The sequence below is a fragment of the Bos mutus genome, chromosome 3 (genome assembly GCF_027580195.1).
Source record: "Bos mutus isolate GX-2022 chromosome 3, NWIPB_WYAK_1.1, whole genome shotgun sequence".
Classification (NCBI taxonomy): domain Eukaryota; kingdom Metazoa; phylum Chordata; class Mammalia; order Artiodactyla; family Bovidae; genus Bos; species Bos mutus.
In genome coordinates this window covers 92,739,082-92,759,194 of record NC_091619.1, presented here as the reverse complement: position 1 = coordinate 92,759,194, position 20,113 = coordinate 92,739,082, and the positions used below count along the sequence as shown (strand labels likewise).

Below are 20,113 nucleotides of genomic sequence, written 5' to 3'. Positions count from 1 at the left end.
AGACTAATCCAGAACTAAAAATAATCAAGTACATTCATTATGTTGGCCTAATTCTCAAAATAGAAGTTACAGGAATATTCTTAACATAAAAAAGTAACAACTATAAAGCAAGATGTTTTTTAAGTCAAAGACCAGAAAGGGAACCTATTAAACTAGGGAAGATGTTAGAAAACCTCACTAACAGCCTGCCTTTATTTCTCAATCATATGCTTCTCAGCATGTTCTAAGAGCACTATCACCAGGAAAAGAATGTTGAGCTCATGTATCTAATTTTATTTTCACCCAAAATAAATCATCTTTCTTCATCTAGGGGGAAAAAAATGGGCAATTACTATAAGCTACTAAATCTTTGTTGATGAAGTTTAAATAACTGTGAGCTTCTCTCTCATGAAGGTAGTATGAACAATATAGAAAAGGCTGACTCTTCATGATATCAACTGTGCTCCCAATCCTTTCTGCCTGTGGTTTCTGGATGTCTCTTGTCCCATTTTTAATTTCATGCACAAAATGGAAGTTTATTCATTTCTACTGTCAATAGCTTCTTTAAATTTACCTCCATCTAAGAATATATTACCATCTACAGTATAAGATATGATCCAAGGTACAATTTTTAAGCTTAGGGAGCTCACAATATAGGCTGTAAGATACTGGAATCTATATACATATACATTAAATGAGTATAATAAGATAACATACTGGTATGCCATATAAGTGTACACACATTCCTCTGGAAGTCCCAACGTAAGAAAGACAAGCAAACTGAAGGGAAAAAGAAGGGAAAATTTAGAGAAGTGATGAGTTTCAGTTGGATTTTAAGACATGGGTGGAATTCACATAAACAGGAAGATAAGGAATTCTAGATTGCAGCAACAAAAGTTATAAAAGAGGGAACAACAAAGAGCAAGTGTATACCACACAGTTCAGATGCAAGCAATCAAAAAATAAGTAGTACAAGAGGATGGCCTATAATCTTTTTTTCTACTTCCAATATACCCATGAGGATGACATTCTCCCACCACTAACAGTGGCAGTGGGCGGCAGTAAAGATTTTCACATATGAGAGTCATAATTACTAAAACTGGTTCGGGTAGAAAGCAAGGAGGAAGATGGAGTAAGCACTTAGATCTGACTTAAAAATTTCAGATGTTAGGTAACAGGGGTGGCAGTAGTGAAAAAGAAAAACAGACAGGAAAATTCAAAACTTGAAGTCAATTTTTTTCAGCAAGGTGAGACTCATTTTAGATATACTGGATTTGAAATGATAAACCTCAAAATGCCTAACTGGAGATGTGAGACTTGCACTCTAAAGAGCTGAGGGCTTGACAGATATCTGGGAAGCATCAGTATATGGAATGTGGATGACAGAGGGTAAGGAAAAGGGAGGAAAGAGGGGGTCAGAGTGTGTCCATCAGTCCTGGGCAAAGGCAACAGAAGCAAAAGGTCAAAGGAGGGCTACGAATATTCAGGAGAATGCAACCCAAGAAATCAGTAACCAATGCAGGAAGGACCCATGGATTTGGCCTTAAGATCTTGGTCCTGGGGAGATAAATTAAGCACAAAGGTATGGGTGAACAGGAAATTAAGCAAGATTACTGAAAAGCTAGGACGGGGGGAAAGGGTCACACAAAGCAACAAAAATAGAGAAAAATAGGCTGGCAGTTAAAGTGACAGCAACAGGGGGGAAAAAATTGATTAGTCCTATATGCAGATAGGGCTTCCCAGGTGGTAAATGTAAGAGACACCTGCCAATGTAGGAGACACAAGAGACATAAATTAGACCCCTGGGTCAGGAAGATCCCCTGGAGGACAGAATGGCAAACATCCAGTACTCTTGCCTAGAATCCAGTACTCTTGCCTAGAATCCCACAGACAGAGGAGCCTGGCAGGCTACAATTCACAGGGTCGCAAAGAGTTGGACACACTGAAGCAACTTGGTGCATGCACGTACATGCACACAAACACACACACACATATGCAGAGTCTGATATGAAAATAAAAGTCAGAGAAGGGCATGATGATGAAGGGAGAGTAACAAAGAGATGGCAGTAAGATATAGAATAATACTACCAATTAGAACATCTACTGAACTCTAAGTGAAGTCGCTCAGTTGTGTCCAACTCTTTGCGACCCCATGGACTGTAGCCTACCAGGCTCTGAGGAGCCTCTCAGCCCATGGAATTTTCCAGGCAAGAGTACTGGAGTGGGTTGCCATTTCCTTCTCCAGGGGATCTTCCCAACCCAGGGATCGAACCCGGGTTTCCTGCACTGCAGGCAGACGCTTTACCGTCTGAGCCACCAGGGAAGTGACTGAACTCTAACCCTGTGCCAATTACTTTGAGGCACTTTACCAATAATATGTCATTTTATTCTAACAGCAAACTCTGCTATTTCATGTTACAGAAGTGAAAACTAATGTGCAGAGTGGTTACATTTCTTCCTTAGGATCTCAAACTTCAGAAGAGCCAGAATTAGGAACTGAATTCAAGGTTCTCTGATACCAAGTCATTCCTATAAACTTCTATGCAAAATTGAAGAAAGTATACATGAGGGTGAATTCCTAAATATTTGTTGACTACCTTGAAGGACAGTTTTTTGTTTGTTTTTTTTTTTAAGATTCTGTGTTATTACTGTCCAAATATATGAAGTTCTGATGAAATAAAATCATACGGTACAGATAAAAACAGGCTATGAGAGCTGAGTCGTTTTAGGGCAAAATGGCAGATCACTCAACAGCTTTTTTTTTTTTTTTTTTTTTTTTTAAGGAATTCGAAATGTTTAAAAATAGAGAAGGTGGTTTCTGAAAAAGAAAGAAAAAGAGAAGCGGAAAAAGAAAGAAAAAAGAAAAAAAGAAGAACGGGAGGGAGGGAGAAGAAAAGAAAGAAACCATTGAGGAAAGGTTAGCTTACAAGAAAATCTGACTTAGAAAGAAGGGACAAACGCATAAAAAATGCATAGACTTTGTGTTGGTTAATGCAATGGTAAACAGAATATACGGCCTCATAATAATTCTGTAATGGTGTACATATAATGCCTCTAGCGCTTTTGGAAAATACGCAGACACTAATTAAAGGTCATTCTAGATAAAAATACATATTTCTTTAAAGGGGTGGGGGTGGCGGGAGGGGGAGTGTGATCTCAGAGCACATCCCCGCAGGATGTACAAAGATGAAACTATGTTTTTTTAATAATTCCAGTAAATGTGGCAGCAAAAATTTGTTGCAAGGATTTGGCTGGTTTTCACAAAGTTTTTTTTTTCTTTTTAAGAAATGGAGCTATAAGGTTATATTTGAATAAAATTTTTAATAAAATTGTGCATATGCAGTTTAAGGTAGGAAAGAATGTGGGTCTACCTTCTTCCTGTAACAACAAGAAACTCAAACCATAAACATTTGAGATAGAACAGCCTTTTACAGTTTCCCCCATTTTGGATCTAATTTCTCCACAGAACTTGACAAACTAGCAGTGTACCTCATATGAGTTAACAGTGATCATCTCATGACATAAAATATGAAGTTAATTGTTGGTTTGTTCTTCAAGAAAAAAATCGTGAACTGTGAGTTCTCAAGATGGTAATAGAACACAAACAGGAAACAAACGTACAAAATTAATTATGTAGCAGACCTTCTAATTTACCTGAATTAGAAAGACTATATAAATGCTAAAATAAAAAAGAACTAGTCTTTTGGCACTTTGATCAAATCTAAAGAGGCTTTGAAAGTCTGGTTTCTCTACTTGAGATATGAGCTCATATTATCACAATCTGTAACTTTATAGAGAAAAGCAAGAATATGCAGAAAAGCCATATTTGATTAAGGCAGAAAGATATTTATTGATGAGTCAAAATTCTCTTACTTCTCCCTTGATGCCTTCATTTTGGCATTTTTCATTAGCACCTACATTAGAAAGTGGGGTAAGAAGGAAGCAGGGAAGCTATAGTAAAATGCCTTTTGGCAGAGAAATTAGAAAATAAATACTAAAAGTTCAAGTTAGTTACAGATCTTAATTATTCATGTTATTCCTAGTCTATTCATGTTATGCCTCATTACCAATGGCTAATTCAGAGTAAACTCAATAGGTAATACAATATACTTATTAACACTTTCAGTTAAGTGGTCTTGCTTCAGAAAATCGAAAATAATCACTAAAATGAAAGTTTTAATTACTTGTAGATGTCAATTATCCATGTCATTCTTAGTCTAGTATCTCATTACCATGAACAATACAAAAATACCTGTACTGACATGGAATGAGTAATGTGTCTACTAATGCAAAGCTTTAATCCTATGGTTTTTTCCAATGAACCTGCATGTTCAACCATTACATAGTGGCCTATACTCACTATGCTCTACATGCTCTAAAATACCTTTTATTTACAGCACCTTATGCAAAAAAAAAAAAAAAAAATTTCAACTATTTAGACTTCCTCAGCCAAGCACATTTTGGATTCAGCAAACTTGAAGCTTTAACATGTACCTTACCATCAACACTAAGTAAAAGAAGGACTAGCATATAACAAAGAAATGTTGACTGACAACAAAACTTCTATAAATATAAGAAATCAAATATTTAAGGATAGCTGATTTAGCTTGAAAAGAACAGTGTAAATTTTAGTGTTCTCCCAAAGCAGCTATTTAAAATTCACAATCTCAAAAGATGAGGCAGTGAAAAACCACAGATAGATGTACACACACACACACAAATAGTGTCTACTGCAAAAACCTTGGTACTGTGAAACATCTGGCTAAATTTAGAAGTTGTCCAATATTATATCAGTGACTACATCTACCTCTTCAGATTGAGAAAACTTTTGTAGATCATTTTATCTTCCATTCTTAAAATATTTTCATCAGTAACTGCTTAAAGTCTATGACTCTTGCATTTCTTAAGCTCAAAAATTGCACAAAAATAAAGTAATTGACGATATCATTTCCTATTTCACTATCACAAAGAGAAATATATTAGTGACAATCTGTTAACTCTGTTTCACCTTTAGGAAAATTCCAGTATATATAATAAGTACAGTAATAGAATCAACTTCTAACAAGAAGTCTCTCGATCTGGCTTCTTCTTCAACCCCTCAATAAATCATTCTCCCCACCCTAGCATGGTCCACCTGTCACAGCATCTCTGGTGAATGTGCTACATCAAAACAAAATAATGGATCTAACAGTTTTAGAGCTTTTCCCCATTTAAAACTATCAAGACAAGGAAATCCAATACATGACTGCTGAGGTTAAGAAATGTCCATGCATGAGCTCTTACTGGCAACTGCTACCAGTGCTTCTACATCCAACATCCTGTGTGTGCTGGTACAGCATTTAAGAAATGATGTCCCAATAACATGGTTATTGCTTATGGCTCTAAATGCAACACTGCCCATTTTTCTATATTTTAACGTTTGAAATACCTCTTTTGTGTCATTCCCAATCAGAAACGGAGGTTTTTTTTGTCTTTTCTATTTGTAAAATAGAAGCTACTTTGTAAAATGAAGCTACTTAACACAGCACTTAGTGAAATGAATTAAATCTCTTTATGCCAAAGTTTAAGATATCCTGGCTACTAAGCAACTTATAAAATGCTATTTTGAATTGTTCCCTATCATTTCCCACCCTATTAGTACTGAGACAGTCCTTTAAAATATTAGGTCTCCTAGCTAACAAAATCTTACACCCATGAAAAACCAATTTGCGTTTTCATGATGATGATGATGATGATGATGATGATGCTCTCATTCATTCAGTTTTACTGGTGCAATAATATTTATATCACAAGTCATTCAAACTTACCTTTAAGGCTATAATATGCAGATAAATATTATCTTAAAAATACTTTTAAAATGAGAAATTTATGCTGAAAAATACTGCTTTATCATTGTAGTGTAATCTTTGCAGGCCAGAGTGAGGAGAAAAATAATAGTTTTATAAAAGATAAAGATTTATATCACATAAATAACAGGGATTCTCTTTACCTACTCACCAATACCACAACCATCACATTGTAAATGCCCCTCTACATTTAAAATGAATCCTACTAAATCAGAAATGGAATACTGAATTTGACAGTTCACATACCTGAACCTCGCTTGTTCTCTGTTTAACAGCATCTTCTTTCTCCTTAAGGTCCTGTTCCACATTATTCTTTTCCCTGGAAGACCAGCAAACAATGCAAGAATATTTGAGAACATCAGCTACAGCCGGTATGGTTATCCATCCTCCTAATCCTGAATCGCTTTTTAAATACATGGTGAAACATTCAATTTTTAAATGAAGGGCAACTTTTTCTACCCTCTTTTAATTATTTATGGAATAGAAATCAATATAAGCTCTATTAGTAAAAAAAAAAAATCGCTTTCTCACTAAAATGTGGTGAAAAGAGAATAGATTAAAAAAGGAAGAGGAGAAAAATAATCAATGAAACACTCAGGTTCCACTGATCTCACTGTTGCTATGGAAATGCTGTCCAATGAAAATTACTGGTGAAAAACAAGGAGGGGTTGCATCAGCTCTGTGAGCTTAACCCTTAAATACCATTGTTAAATAAAATGAAAATGGCTAAGAGAAACAGTCAACAATATTAAGGAAAAGGACATTACTGAAATGCTAATTTCCTCTTAAATCCCTTGTGTGCACCAATTTTAGAATGAAACAACAAAGAAAATAGAAAAGACTGCCAATACACAGGTCATCTGATCTATTCAATACTACATCTGTTCAAAAGCTATTTTAGGACCACCTTTCAATACCAATTGATCAAATATATAAGATAATGTGCCCTGAGTGAAAAAAAGAATCACATTAGCATTTATCTCTTTCTACTCTTCAGGTCATACATGTTAGGATCCACATTTACATTGAAATATCACTTTCTAAATTCTTACATGCTTCCATCAAAACTGGATTCCTAATAAGGGACTCTTAAGCAATCTTAGATTTGGAATTACAGAACAGAGATTTTTTTTTTGAAGTAAAAAATTTAAATACCTGGTTGTACTGAAATCTCTCCCCTCCCCACTGCTCCCTTCACTTTCTTTTTCCACAAAATGAGATGAAAAAGCCACAGAATTCTGCAAGAATACACTTTTGGGGTGAGGGGAAGGTAATGAGGGCCAACAAGAAGAAGGGAGGATGCCATTCAAGAAGTCCTTCAGATTAGTACTGCAGAGTTTTTTCTTAGAGCTTCATGACTGTATTTCAGTTTCATCTTAAGACATAACCCAAACAGAAGTTCAGGCGCCATTAAGCTGAGGCATAAAATAAAGTGAAAAAATGCTATCACAGGAGATACTTAAGGGACAACTACATGCCACTTTTAAATTTCTCACCAATGTAGATAAAACTCAACTGTTTTGGATACATAGGTGCAATGCTCTTAAGATTTGTAGGAGGAGAAAAAAGTACAATAATAAAGCTATTTGTGTAATGTTGCTTTTAAATACTAAAGATGACCAAGGAGCTCACTGATGTCAGATGGGTCAAAATATGAGTCAAGATGTAGTGGAGGTTTTAAACATTCTCTTACATACGAATCACTGTGGCAGCCCATTACTTCCATACCTCAAACTACTTATTAAGCAAAGGTCATCCCTCACTTCCAATCCTTAAAAAATTAGGCAAAATAGAAAAAAAAAAAAACACCACAGGCAGAAAAATCTAAATATACTCCACAAATTCTGCAAGTTCAATCGTAGAAATTTTTTCTTTCCACCGTATATGAGCAGTGTTTCCAATCCTGCTACAGCATGTCAAAAATGCATTCCACACAAGGTCAGTATCAACTCAGTTCCTTGTTTCTGACACTAGATAATAACAAAAACAGAACATGCAACATAGTACCACAGACCAAACGTGCACACACTAATGTGCATGTTTGTATTCAATCCTTTCTTGCTCTGTTGTTAATTGCTGATACTGACCATGTCTGCTCAGATCAAGTGTACATGAAGGAAAACAGGGTGCAAGAAGGCAGTGAACTGCTTTAACACAGCTAATACACAAGAATAGGAGAGCAAAAGAAGGAAGCTCACTCAGTGAAAAAGGAAAACAGATTACAAAGCACTCTCAGCTCTAACCAGCAAACAAAGTTGATGTTTGGGTAAAATGGAGGAAGAATATAAAGTACAAACTCATGATTTCGGGTGTGGGAGGGGTGGGGAGTGGTGGTGATATCAAACACCGTGAAGACCATTCCCAACTAAATAAAAATATAGGAATCTTTAGGGATTAATTTCTCTTTAATCTGAGATCAATTAAATTTAACTTTCAGTCCATATTTATCTAGTCAAATTCTGGTCTCATAATAACTCCTTTTATTATCAAAATCAAGTCATATAATTACTGAACAGAAAACTTTAAAAATAATAAAATGACCAGTTACAGTACTTTCTATACCAAACCTATGACTGATTCATGTTGATGTTTGGTAGAAACCAACACAATATTATAAAGTAATTATCCTTCAATTAAAACTAAAATTTTTTAAAAATTAATGAATGAAAATCTGTCCTAAAACCAGACTGAAAATCGAATAATTTTCTCATTAATTTAGATGATAATTTCAGAGATACCAAATTGTTATTCTGTGGTATTCCATAAGCTTTTAACCTCTGTAACTATCTTTCTCATTTCAGGCAACTAAAAATATGTAAACACACTTTATGCTGATATGCTGAGTCACTTCAGTCATGTCCAACTCTGTGCAACGCCATAGACGGCAGCCCACCAGGCTCCCCCGTCCCTGGGATTCTCCAGGCAAGAACACTGGAGTGGGTTGCCATTTCCTTCTCCAATGCATGAAAGTGAAAAGTGAAAGTGAAGTAGCTCAGTCGTGTCCAACCCTCAGCGACCCCATGGACTGCAGCCTACCAGGCTCCTCTGTCCATGGGATTTTCCAAGCAAGAGTACTGGAGTGGGTTGCCATTGCCTTCCCCAAAACACACTTTAGGTACACTAACAATGCCAGGCCATATTCCTTACATTCTCTTCACTTTCAAACAACAGGTATATTTTTCTAAAGGTGATGAATACATAGCCAATACAAGAACTTCCAAGCATTCTGTTTAACACTAGTAATCTAAAATTTTAATTATTTTCAAGACTCTGTGCCACAATAAAGAGATGTTGAGACGCAGTTTCCTAAGGAGTACATCAATACATGTGGATAAGACATACATATCTCAAAGACAGGTGTGTGAGCATTTTGTCGCTTATCTTAGACGTCAGGAAAAGCTACTGCCTTCATCTTAGCAATTTCTGGAAAAGGGAAACAATCCTAAATACTCTCCATTTTAGACTATCTCTCTGGCCCTATTTACTCCCAAGATTATAGCACATCTTGAAGAATCCACAAATATCAAAACTGTAAAGAAAGGCCAGAAAAAGAGCTTCCTAGTGTTTCCAAGATTGACTGTTTTGATTCCATGGAACCTGGAATCTGAACCAGCAAGAAAAGCAAAATACAAGCTAAGCTTTCAGAACCTGAAGTTTATAACTGCCTAAACTTATGATCAAGTAGTCAAACATCCCTCCAAGGACTAGAGGCTTGGATTCTAATCTGGTTCTGCCATGAAATGGTTTTTCTGCCTCTGATTAGGTCATACAACTATTCAGAGCTTCAGTATTATTTTTCACTCTGCAGATGCTGATATATCTCTACCATCTTAAGATTTACACAGTGAAGTGCACAAGATAGCATGTAATTAAGAAAAAAGTAGGCACTGAGCCTATGCTATGATTTGTTTTACCTGTAATATTAATATTACTTAGAATTTTAAATAATAAAGATGGAGTAATTTTTAAATTTGTTAAACAGAATTATGGGATATCCGAAAGTTTATAAAACACTGATGTTATCTAAATATTCAAAATAACTACTGTCTACATTTAGAAATTCATTATATGGTTTTCACAGCAAAAGACTTGGAGTAAAATAGTCCGAAATTCAAATACTGGCTCCATTACAGTCATCTTTGTTAAATCACTGAAGTAACAGCTACTTGTTCTAGTTGACCCTCCCTTCTTCTAGGACTCAGCAATCTTAGGAGACTGCTCCTCTCTCCCTATTATCTTTCTACCCAGATAGTTCCAATAGAAGATACCATCTTTTTCATCTTTTTAACCTCTCTGAATAATAATGGGCCAGTGATTAGCTTCTGACCAAAGCTCAACCAGTCATAGCTTCCCACCTCATAAAAACAGGGATTATCTCAAGATAGGTCCCTGATCAAAGCCAAGGTAGTTACAAACTTTATCTAAGATGCCTTTATTTGGAATTAATAGAAACAACATGAATTAGAGTTTATAAAGCAGGATTTTGTATTCAATTGAAATTAAGTTGGTATCAAGTCCAATTAAACCATTCAGTTTGGATGATAAAGTATTAGAGACTCCCAGGCTGGCATAATTCCTGTTGAAATACCATATGATAAATATACCACAGTGGTGACAGCTGCATAACAGTGCAAATACATCTATGCCACTGGTCTGTATGCCTAAAAATGGTTTTAAAACTGTTAACTTTTTGCTATGCATATTTTACCACAATAAAAAAAGTTAATAAAAAGGAAAGCACAGGGATGAGAAAACTCTAGATAGCACATTAATTTATCTAAGATGGAGGGTTAATGTGTGGTAAATAAAGCTGGAATGGTAGATCAGGTTATGATTATAAAATAACTTCAGTACTAGGTAAAGACACACAGATTTTTAATATAGGCAGGCAATGCAAGTCCCCAAAGATCTGAGTTGTGCTTTTCTGAACTCCTGAATGGCATTATTTAACAACATAGCTCTTCTTTCTCTGCTGGTTTCTGCTTTATAGAGGAAGAGAGGAAGCAGAGGCTCTTATTATTGAGAAAGCTGATGACAGTTGCTAGAAAGGCAACAGCACACTCTGACTCTGCTTATCTTGGGAACTGTCAGAAGTCTTGAGCCGGATTAGAGTAACAACTGCAGACAGAAGATAAGAAAGTCTTGGCTTGTAATTCAAACCACTCTGAAAGTTAGACTCTAAGAATTCATATTTAGTTGAAAAAAAACTTAAAGTTTGAGAGTAAAAACATTGATTTGTACCTTAAGTTTTTAATTTCTCTTTGCCTTAAACATATAATCACTATACAACTATGTATTATTTTATTCTTTTAACAAACAGCTATTGAGTATCTGTGCTGTATTGTGCTTAGTCGCTCAGTCGTCTCCAACTCTTTGCAACCCCATGGATTGTAGTCTTGCAGGCTCCTCTGTCCATGAGGATTCTCCAGGCAAGAATACTGGGATGGGTTTGCCATGCCCTCTTTCAGGGGATCTTCCCAACCCAGGGATTGAACCCAGGTCTCCCGCACTGCCGACAGATCCTTTACTGTCTGTGCCACCAGAGAAGCCCATGAATACTGGAGTAGATAGCCTATCCCTTCTCCAGGGGATCTTCCTGACCCAGGAGTCAAACCGGGATCTCCTGCATTGCAGGTGGATTCTTGACCAGCTGAGCTACCAGGGAAGCCCACCGAGTATCTACTATATACCAAACAAGATTAAACTTGGCCCCCTACTTATAGTTTCTTGGGAAAACAAACATAGATGTTAATGATAGAACTGTTAAGATAATTGCTATAAAAGCTCAAGTGCATTTGATCCTATGAGAAAAAAAAACAAAACTTAGTTTTAAGAGGCTGGCTTTTTAAAATGAGTTTTAGTTTTGAAAAGTAAGTCCAAATGTATTCATTGACAAAGATTGTTGAAAGGAAAGGCCAAACGGAGTCAAGAAAAAACAGAAACTTTGGAGTGTGGCTCATGTGACCACTGCCCTGTCAGTGAAAGATTCCAAAACTAAACGATGGATTTTTTTTTTAAGGAGAAATGAAAGTTTATTTTGCAAAGTCCAAATAATTAATTTATTCTACTTGCCTAGCAGGATAAAATGAGATGAAAAAACTCAAAGAAAAGAAATGTAAGACTAGGACTTAATTTTCTTAAAGAGAACAATGTATAAAAAAGTTGATGAGATTATTAATTTATATTCCACCTAGAAATACTTCAGCACAACGCCTAGCACACAATAAGTGCTCAGTAAATGCCAGCTATCATCATCATCATCAGTCCAATTTACTAGCAAAAAAGTATAAAATTTACTGGCTTTTTGGAAAGTTCTCATCAAGCATCTAATCACTTCATGGGCAAACAGATAGGGAAACAATGGAAACAGTGACAGACTTTATTTTCTTGGGTTCCAAAATCATTGCAGATGGTGACTGAAGCCATGAAATTAAAAGACGCCTGCTCCTTGGAAGAAAAGCTATGACAAACCTAGACAGCATATTAAAAAGCAGAGACATTACTTTGCCGACAAAGGTCCATCTAGTCAAAGCTACAGTTTTTCCAGTAGTCAGGTATGGATGTGAGACTTTGACCATAAGGAAGGCTGAGTGCCAAAGAATTGATGCTTTTGAACTATGGTGTTGGAGAAGACTCTTGAGAGTCCCTTGGACTGCAAGGAGATCCAACCAGTCCATCCTAAAGGAAATCAGTCCTGAATGTTCACTGGAAGGACTGATGCTGAAACTCCAATACTTTGGCCACCTGATGCAAAGAACTGAATCAGTGGAAAAGACCCTGATGCTGGGAAAGACTGAAGGCAGGAGGAGAAGGGGACAACAGAGGATGAGTTGGTTGGATGGCTTCACCAACTCAATGGACATGAGTTTGAGAAAGCTTCACGAGTTGGTGATGAACAGGGAAGCCTGACGTGCTGCAGTCCATGGGGTCGGAAAGAGTCAGACACGACTGAGTAACTGAACAGAACTAAATCAAGCATCCAGAGTGATGGTAGTTAGAACTTAAATATGTTGGTAGAGGCTGACTCCTAAATCCTTCAGGATCTGAAATTTCTTGGTAGACATTTTTGTTTCCCCAAAACAAACTGAAACACATTCTATAAAATGTACTGCTCTTAAAAGATGTAAGTGCCTCTTAATAAGCTATCAGTTTCACAAAATAATGCAAGCAAATAAAATGCCATTTCTATAGGAAACAATAGATTCAGAGCAGAGATGTCCAAGAGAAATAGGCCACACATGCAATTTTAAATGATCTAATAGCTATATATTAAAAAGTAAAAAGAAACAAGTGAAATTTATTTTAATGTTTTATTTAATCTAAGATATAAAAAAATTCACATTCTTCTTTTGAAATCCAGTATATTGTATACTAATAGCACATCTTAATTTGGATTAGCTATATTTCAAGGGCTCAATAGCCACATGTAGCTCATGGCTGCTGTATTAACACAGACTCAGACTTGAGCAAGAAGGGTTTCAAAAAAGAGTTTCCCTAAGCAGAGGTTTTAAATGATGAGCCATGTACTTCATGTGAATACAAATTAAGGTGCCTCTCATTACCAAACAAACAAACGCTACAACTTAGAGCTTCAATGACTCAATCACTAATGGACTGTTGAGGTAGTCACAACTGAGACCTTCTAGTGTCAGCACCACAGGGCCAGAAACAGAGCAGATAGGATTTTATAAGCAAAAGAATTTCAGATTCAGTAGTATAAGCAATGCTCTCTCCAGAGCTAATGTTTTCTCACAGTATTTAAACTGAACTAAACCAAAAACATAATTTTTTTTTTTTTAATTCAAGCCACATGCTAATAGTGCCCAAAATACTTTTTAAAAATCAGCTCTATGTATGATTGAGGTAGAGATCTATATATTTAGGGACACAGATTCTGGCTGCCCAGCTACACATTTGTCTCCAACTAGGGAAGCAACTGCTCATTCCATCACTCCAACCAACGTCTGCTTAGCACCTTTCAGTGAATGTTGTGCTCTAAGCACCGAGCTAGGTTTTGGGTATGATGATGACAATGATGACTAACAAGCATCGAGAACTTACCATGTTCCAGGAACTGTACTAGGCATTTCACATGGTATTATTCATATTTTCATTTTACAGATGAAAAAACTGAGGCACAGATAAGTAAGTAACTTATCTAAGTCATGTCAGGAATCAAACCAGGCAATCTGGTTAGAACACCCATGTTCTGAAATATATACTACATTGACTAATTAGAAATTATAAGAGACAGTTGGTACTGTCACACAGAGCTCAGAGACTACTGGGGAAAGACATATAATTCTGTATCGTAAGTGTTCTGAGAGAAGGATATTAAGTGTTCTCTGACCTAAAGTGGATATCAAGAAAAACTTCTTAGAAAAGTTATACATTCCTCATCTGAAAAATCAGGATAAGACTGCTCACCCTTCAGTGATGTTGCAAGAATTAAATAGGAGAACTTATATAAAGCAGGCATAGCACAATGCTTAATAACTACTATTGTAATCATCTATCCTGTTTACTGGCCCAAGATCAGGATAACAAACTGGCCTGACAGGATGTAGCTTTTACTTCCTGATGTTCTTGCTAAAAAGACAGAGACAGGAAGGAAGTAGAAGCTGGGAGAAGACAAATAAATATTAACTCCGGCCTCAGCATAATCCACCACCACCACACTAAGTGACTGAAACAATTTCTTGGTGTGTTTCACCTTTCATTGCCAAGAACTTCTATATTTAAGTCACTTTACTTTCAGAGAAAGGGTTCTTAAAAATTGGTTCATGGATAGTTTTAAGGGTCTAGGAACTCCTGAAACAAATGCAAGACGGTGTACATGCATAAATATGTTCTTTTTTTTCCTGGAGGTAGAGTCTAATAGCCTTTTTCAGATTCTCAAAAGAAATCCCTGACACAACAGTTTGGCAAATAGGGAAAAAAACAGTCTATCAACCTTAATGTTCCTGTGAGAATTAAAACCCCTTTTGTCTATAAAATCTTCTATAGTCTTCAAAATAAACTATTATTCAGAAGATCCTTTGCTTTATTTCATCTTTAAGGATAGTTTCTAGTCTGCCATAAGCTTTTCAGGAATTAAGTCTGGGAATTACTTTAATATTTATAATATTCTTTGATTTATTCAACCTGTACTGAAATTTTGCAGTATCAGGCACTGTGTGCATTAATTTCTAGACATAACCAAATGAATAAGACACAGATCCTACCCTGAAGCAGTTCAAAAAAAAAAAAAAAAAAGGATATATTAAAAAAAAAAAATCACATTAAAATGTGGTGAATACTATCCTTAAAAGAATAAAGACTCCCTAAGTAGACAGCAAAGAATTAGCAATCAAGGTTTCAGGAAGGGTTTGACAAAGGAGATGATATTTAAGCTGGGCCTTAAAGCAGGAATAAGGTTTACAAGGTAAAGGTGTGCTTAGACAAAGGGAAACAGTAGGATCACAGACACAGAAGAATAAAATCTGGTGGCATGCTGAACTGAGAGGTAATAAGCCCACCCACCATATGGCTGGAGAAGAGGAATGAAACTAAAATGGCAGATTAAAGCATTATGCTGACCACTGAGAGAGGGGCCAAGAGCAAACGCACAGTATCTGTTCTAGGAGGTTTACTGCGGAAATAGCGAAGACAAAAGAATGGTCAGGATGTCAAAAGAACACCACAAAGGAAGAGACTTTATGCCATACTCAGAAAAGTGAGATGGATCACGCTGGGGATGTGGAGTCACTAAGGGATCCCAGTTGTATTTTCTATATAAGTTGGAAGAAGGATAGTCTCAATGAATGAAGGAGAGACTCAAAGCACACAGTTTATTAGGAGGTTATAGCAGTGATCCAGATAAGAGGTAAAGGCTAATTCTAAGACAGAAAAAGCAGAAAGGACAGGACTGATTTTAATAATACTGAACAAATTATTTTCTCCATATACTTATCATATAAGCTATGTCTCTCTCTACATATATATGTATATAGTATCTATTTTATCTATTTCATATATATATATACACATATACACACACACACACACACACACACATATATATATGGGCTTTCTTGGTGGCTCAGATGGTAGAGTCTGCCTGCAATGTAAGAAACACAGGTTTGATCCCTGGGTCAGGAAGATTCCCTGGAAAAGGGAATGGCAATCCACTCTAGTATTCTCATCTGGAAATCTTATGGATGGAGGAACCTGAAAGGCTACAATCCATGGGGTTACAAACTCAAACATGACTGAACAACTAATACACACACATACATATATATATATATATGGTGTCTATTTTATATATATACATGGTATCTATTACATACCCGGTGGCTCAGCAGTAAAGTGCTGGAAATGGGGTTTGATCCCTAGGTTGGGAAGATCCCCTGGAGAAGGAAATAGCAACCCATTCCAGTACTCTTTGTCTGGAAATCTCAAGGTCAGAGGAGACTAGAAGACTACAGTCCATGGGGTTGCAAAGAGTTGAACACAACTAAGCATCCACTTCCAGCTCAAACAGTCATATAAGCTAAGCAATAGGGATTAACAGTGAACAAGCAAACAGTCCCTACGATTAAGAAGTGCATACTCTAGTTGAAGAAGGAATTCATAGGGCCTGAACTCCATCTTAGGCCTGTTCATGCCGATCATGCTCAGCCACCTTTCCAATGGACTCTGAACTCTGTGTTTAGCGCCTGTGAAAACAACAACAGAAGGATAAGACACCCCCCCCCCCGCCCCGCGCTCCGCCCCCCCAGACAAGGGAACCTTGAAGATCATATCTAGGTTACTCATCGCCTAAGGGAAAACATACACTAATCACCCCTTCCTCCAGACAGGCCATAAATTTTTCTGTATCTGTTGGAGTGTAACCTCGGGCTTACTGATTATTGGCTAGTTGTTTGACTGTTTGAGCACATGAACACATAGCACGTGAATGATGGGGTATTGGGACGGTATTTTCCTTGGTTTATGTAAGTCTCAAGGAATTTGGAGTGGTGGGTTCAGACACACACACATGGGGTATAAAAGATTTTCACAAATGCTGGTCGGGGTCCTTGGCTAAGAGGAGACTCTGCCTTGGGCCCACCGGTGTAATAAACTGCACTCCACTATCTGCACTGTCCTTCTGAGTGAGTTTGTTTCCCAGAACACGTGGCTACAACATAGTGAGGTATTCAAATAAAACAGACAATTATAATGAAGCATGGTAAATGCTATGACAAGTATAAATTTAAAAATTGTGTAAGATAAGCTCTTAAATAAGATTTGGTAGGTATAAGGGATGAGAGGTAAAGTAGTCAAGAGATGACTTTCCCTTCCAGAGGAAATGTTATCTAAGGTAAGATCTGAAGGATGAGGAAGAGTTGATCATGCAAAACACAAGAGAAGGTAGGAAAGGTTTCAAGAAACATTTCAAAAATAAAAGAAGAAAAGTGAGAAGATAAATCTCAGGTTTCTAGCTTGAGTTACAGGAAGTGGTGATGTCACTGAGAAAGGGAAATAAAAGAGACTAGGATAGTGGTCAGGGCAAGATTATGAAGTCACGTCCTACTGAACACTCAGATGAAAATACTAGCTGGTAATGAAAAACACAGGTGTTCAGTTCAGGTGAGAGATCCAGTTATTAGATTACTGTAATAATTGCTTTCCTGTAAGTTAAAAATATTATACTAATTTAAGCTGATTGATATAATTAAATTCCAATACAGCAAATGCTGAAGGAATTGTATAAAAAATTTAAAGAAACAGCTGACAAAAAGTCATCCTGCTTCAAGCTACCTATGTCCTATATTTTCAACTAGAAACAATTTGGTGAACTATAGAAGAAAACAACATCTCATTTTCTGACTGATATCAAAGAACATTCTTTACCTAACCAACTCTTGAGGTTATATATATTAATAGTTTTTTACATCTCCACTGATTTTCAATGCTCAAAATAAAGTATTATTCTAAGAAACATATTTCTTTCTTCATTATGCTTTTCTGTATTTTCCAAATTTTAATGACTATGTATTATAACCACCACTGAGGGGAAAAAAATCTTTTAAAGCACCATACTCATTACACACTCATTACAATTTCATATTATGTATGGTGTTTATTTGCAGATTTGGTCCCTGGACTAAAATTAAGTATCTTCATCTAAAAACCAAATAAATAAGAAGGAGCAAATCTTTTGTCACATAACAATTTAGTAAAAGCCATAAAAAAATCTGTTTAAATTTTTTTTTTTCTGTTTAGTAGTTATACACATCACAGTCTGACATATTAATAAAAGATTTCATTCAAAGACTATAGAAAAAATTGTTACAATAACAAAAGCCAAGCTTTATAATGTAGTATCTCAAAGGCTTGGTGGAAGTGACCTAATACCATTTACCAAACTGAATTTTAACAACCATAATTTTAGCACAGGTAAATAACTCTTATTATGACATTACTGGAGTTGACAAATGATGGGACTTTGCCTACACTGTAGTTCTCACCTAAAGTAAAAGCCTAGGGAAAATATTTTCACAAGTGTCAAATCAAGTATAAATGTATTTCAGATTTATAAAATGTGACTATAATTTAAAACTTAATATGGTTTTGAGGCTCTATGATTTTCTTAATAAGACAATCGTAAAATGTTACATATGTCCTTTTTTGTTATTAGCTTGTAATTCACCCATACAAGACGGACAGTACAACTTAACATTATAGTAACCAGAAGTAGTGAAGGCTCAATTTATCAAAATGTAATTAATATTACAAATATTTGTACTAGCAAGAACATTTAATGTACAATGCTTTACCTATTAAAACTCACTACAAAGACATTCCATATGTAAAATAACTACTGTTGAAATCGAGCAAGCCCTAGAATATTGGGGTATGTGTCTATTTTCACAGGCTTGAGAGGCATAAATGACAAGTATTTTCAAATCTAGCTACTACTCAATGCACATTTCTCATAACACAAGCAAAAATGCTAATGGGACATTTATAGATAATATGAAAATGCAGTCTATACACCATTAAGAGACTAATCCAATGTTTATTTTTGCAAACCAAAGTAAAAATGTTCTAAATCTTAATGAAAAGCTGTACCATATAAGAGAAAAAATGTAGAACTAGAACTTATACAACCAGGTTTGGGTGCCAGCCAGCACTGTTGCTGACCTGATGTATGACTGATTTTTTTTCCCGAAGAGTAAGAAAGAAATTGGATTATGTAATCTCCAAGGGTTTGTTTTTATTTGTGTTTTACTTTCTAGGATTCCAACAGTAGAAGCTTTATGTAATAGGCAAAGGCTTACTTTTTTGAGCTGGAAATGAGAATCTGGTAGAATTCAGTAGAAGGCAGATATGTCAAAACTAATCACTCACATTTAAAAAAGGTGCCCAAGGGAGACAAGATGCCAGAGGAGTAGGTGGAAGTAGAGTATATCTCTGTCCATGGATGCATCAGGAATACATCTTCAGATGCAGATCTTGTAGAGCAATCAGCTGAGAGCTAGAAGGAGTCCCTGACCATCGGAAAGGAATACACAGATCCCCACGCAAAACTTGGTAGAATGAAGGAAGGAAGGGAAACAGAGGAAGACAGTGAACAGAACCAATCTGCACCTGGGGGATTGGGGAGCTGAACCAGGGTTGAGATCCCCACATCAGAGCAACTGGTTGGGACAGAAGGGAAGCATTTGAGGCTGTTGGAGAGGGAAGGTGATCTGTAACAGTCTCAGTGGAGTGAGAATGACACAGACAATCCATGCCATGGCCCTACATACCCCGGATGGGGATGCAAGGAGACCAGAATGCATAGTGACTGGCAGATGGAGAATAGAGACTGGCGAGCAATTCCAGGACAAGCACTGCTGTTGACCACAGGGAGATGGTCCGAGGAGATGAGGAGGAGGAGAGCATGGCAGGGAATGTCTTTGGAAGAAAGCCAGGAAGCCATGGAGGCAGGGTGCTACTGCTGAGTCACAGAGAAGGGATGGAGCCCATCACTGTAGCCTCTCTCTCCACACGCAAACGCCGGCAGCTGACCAATAGACAAAGACCACTGAGACGGTGGTCCTAAGGGTGCCAGACACACTGAGCAATAGGGAAGGACGAGCCAGACAGGCCTTTGAACACCAGCTGCCAGAGGTTAGAAAAGGATTCTAAAAGCACCGTATTTTCCATGCCTGTGGCAATGGGCTTCACTGCACACCTGGCATCACTACAGTCCCTGTAATCCAAGCAGCCATGCCACCTCCACATTCGGTCCTCACTGGGGCAGAGCAGCCAGA

General features: G+C 36.7%; 1 protein-coding gene across 7 annotated transcripts in view; it reads right to left on the bottom strand.

Moving 5' to 3' along the window:
- EPS15 (epidermal growth factor receptor pathway substrate 15) overlaps window positions 1-20,113 on the bottom strand; it is a 140,292-nt gene that overhangs the window by 52,353 nt on the left and 67,826 nt on the right. For all 7 annotated transcript variants that reach the window (XM_070368074.1, XM_070368080.1, XM_070368075.1 and 4 more), the window contains one exon: window positions 6,072-6,144. In XM_070368074.1, the coding sequence (XP_070224175.1) occupies window positions 6,072-6,144 (73 nt within the window). The remainder of the gene's footprint in view (window positions 1-6,071; window positions 6,145-20,113) is intronic.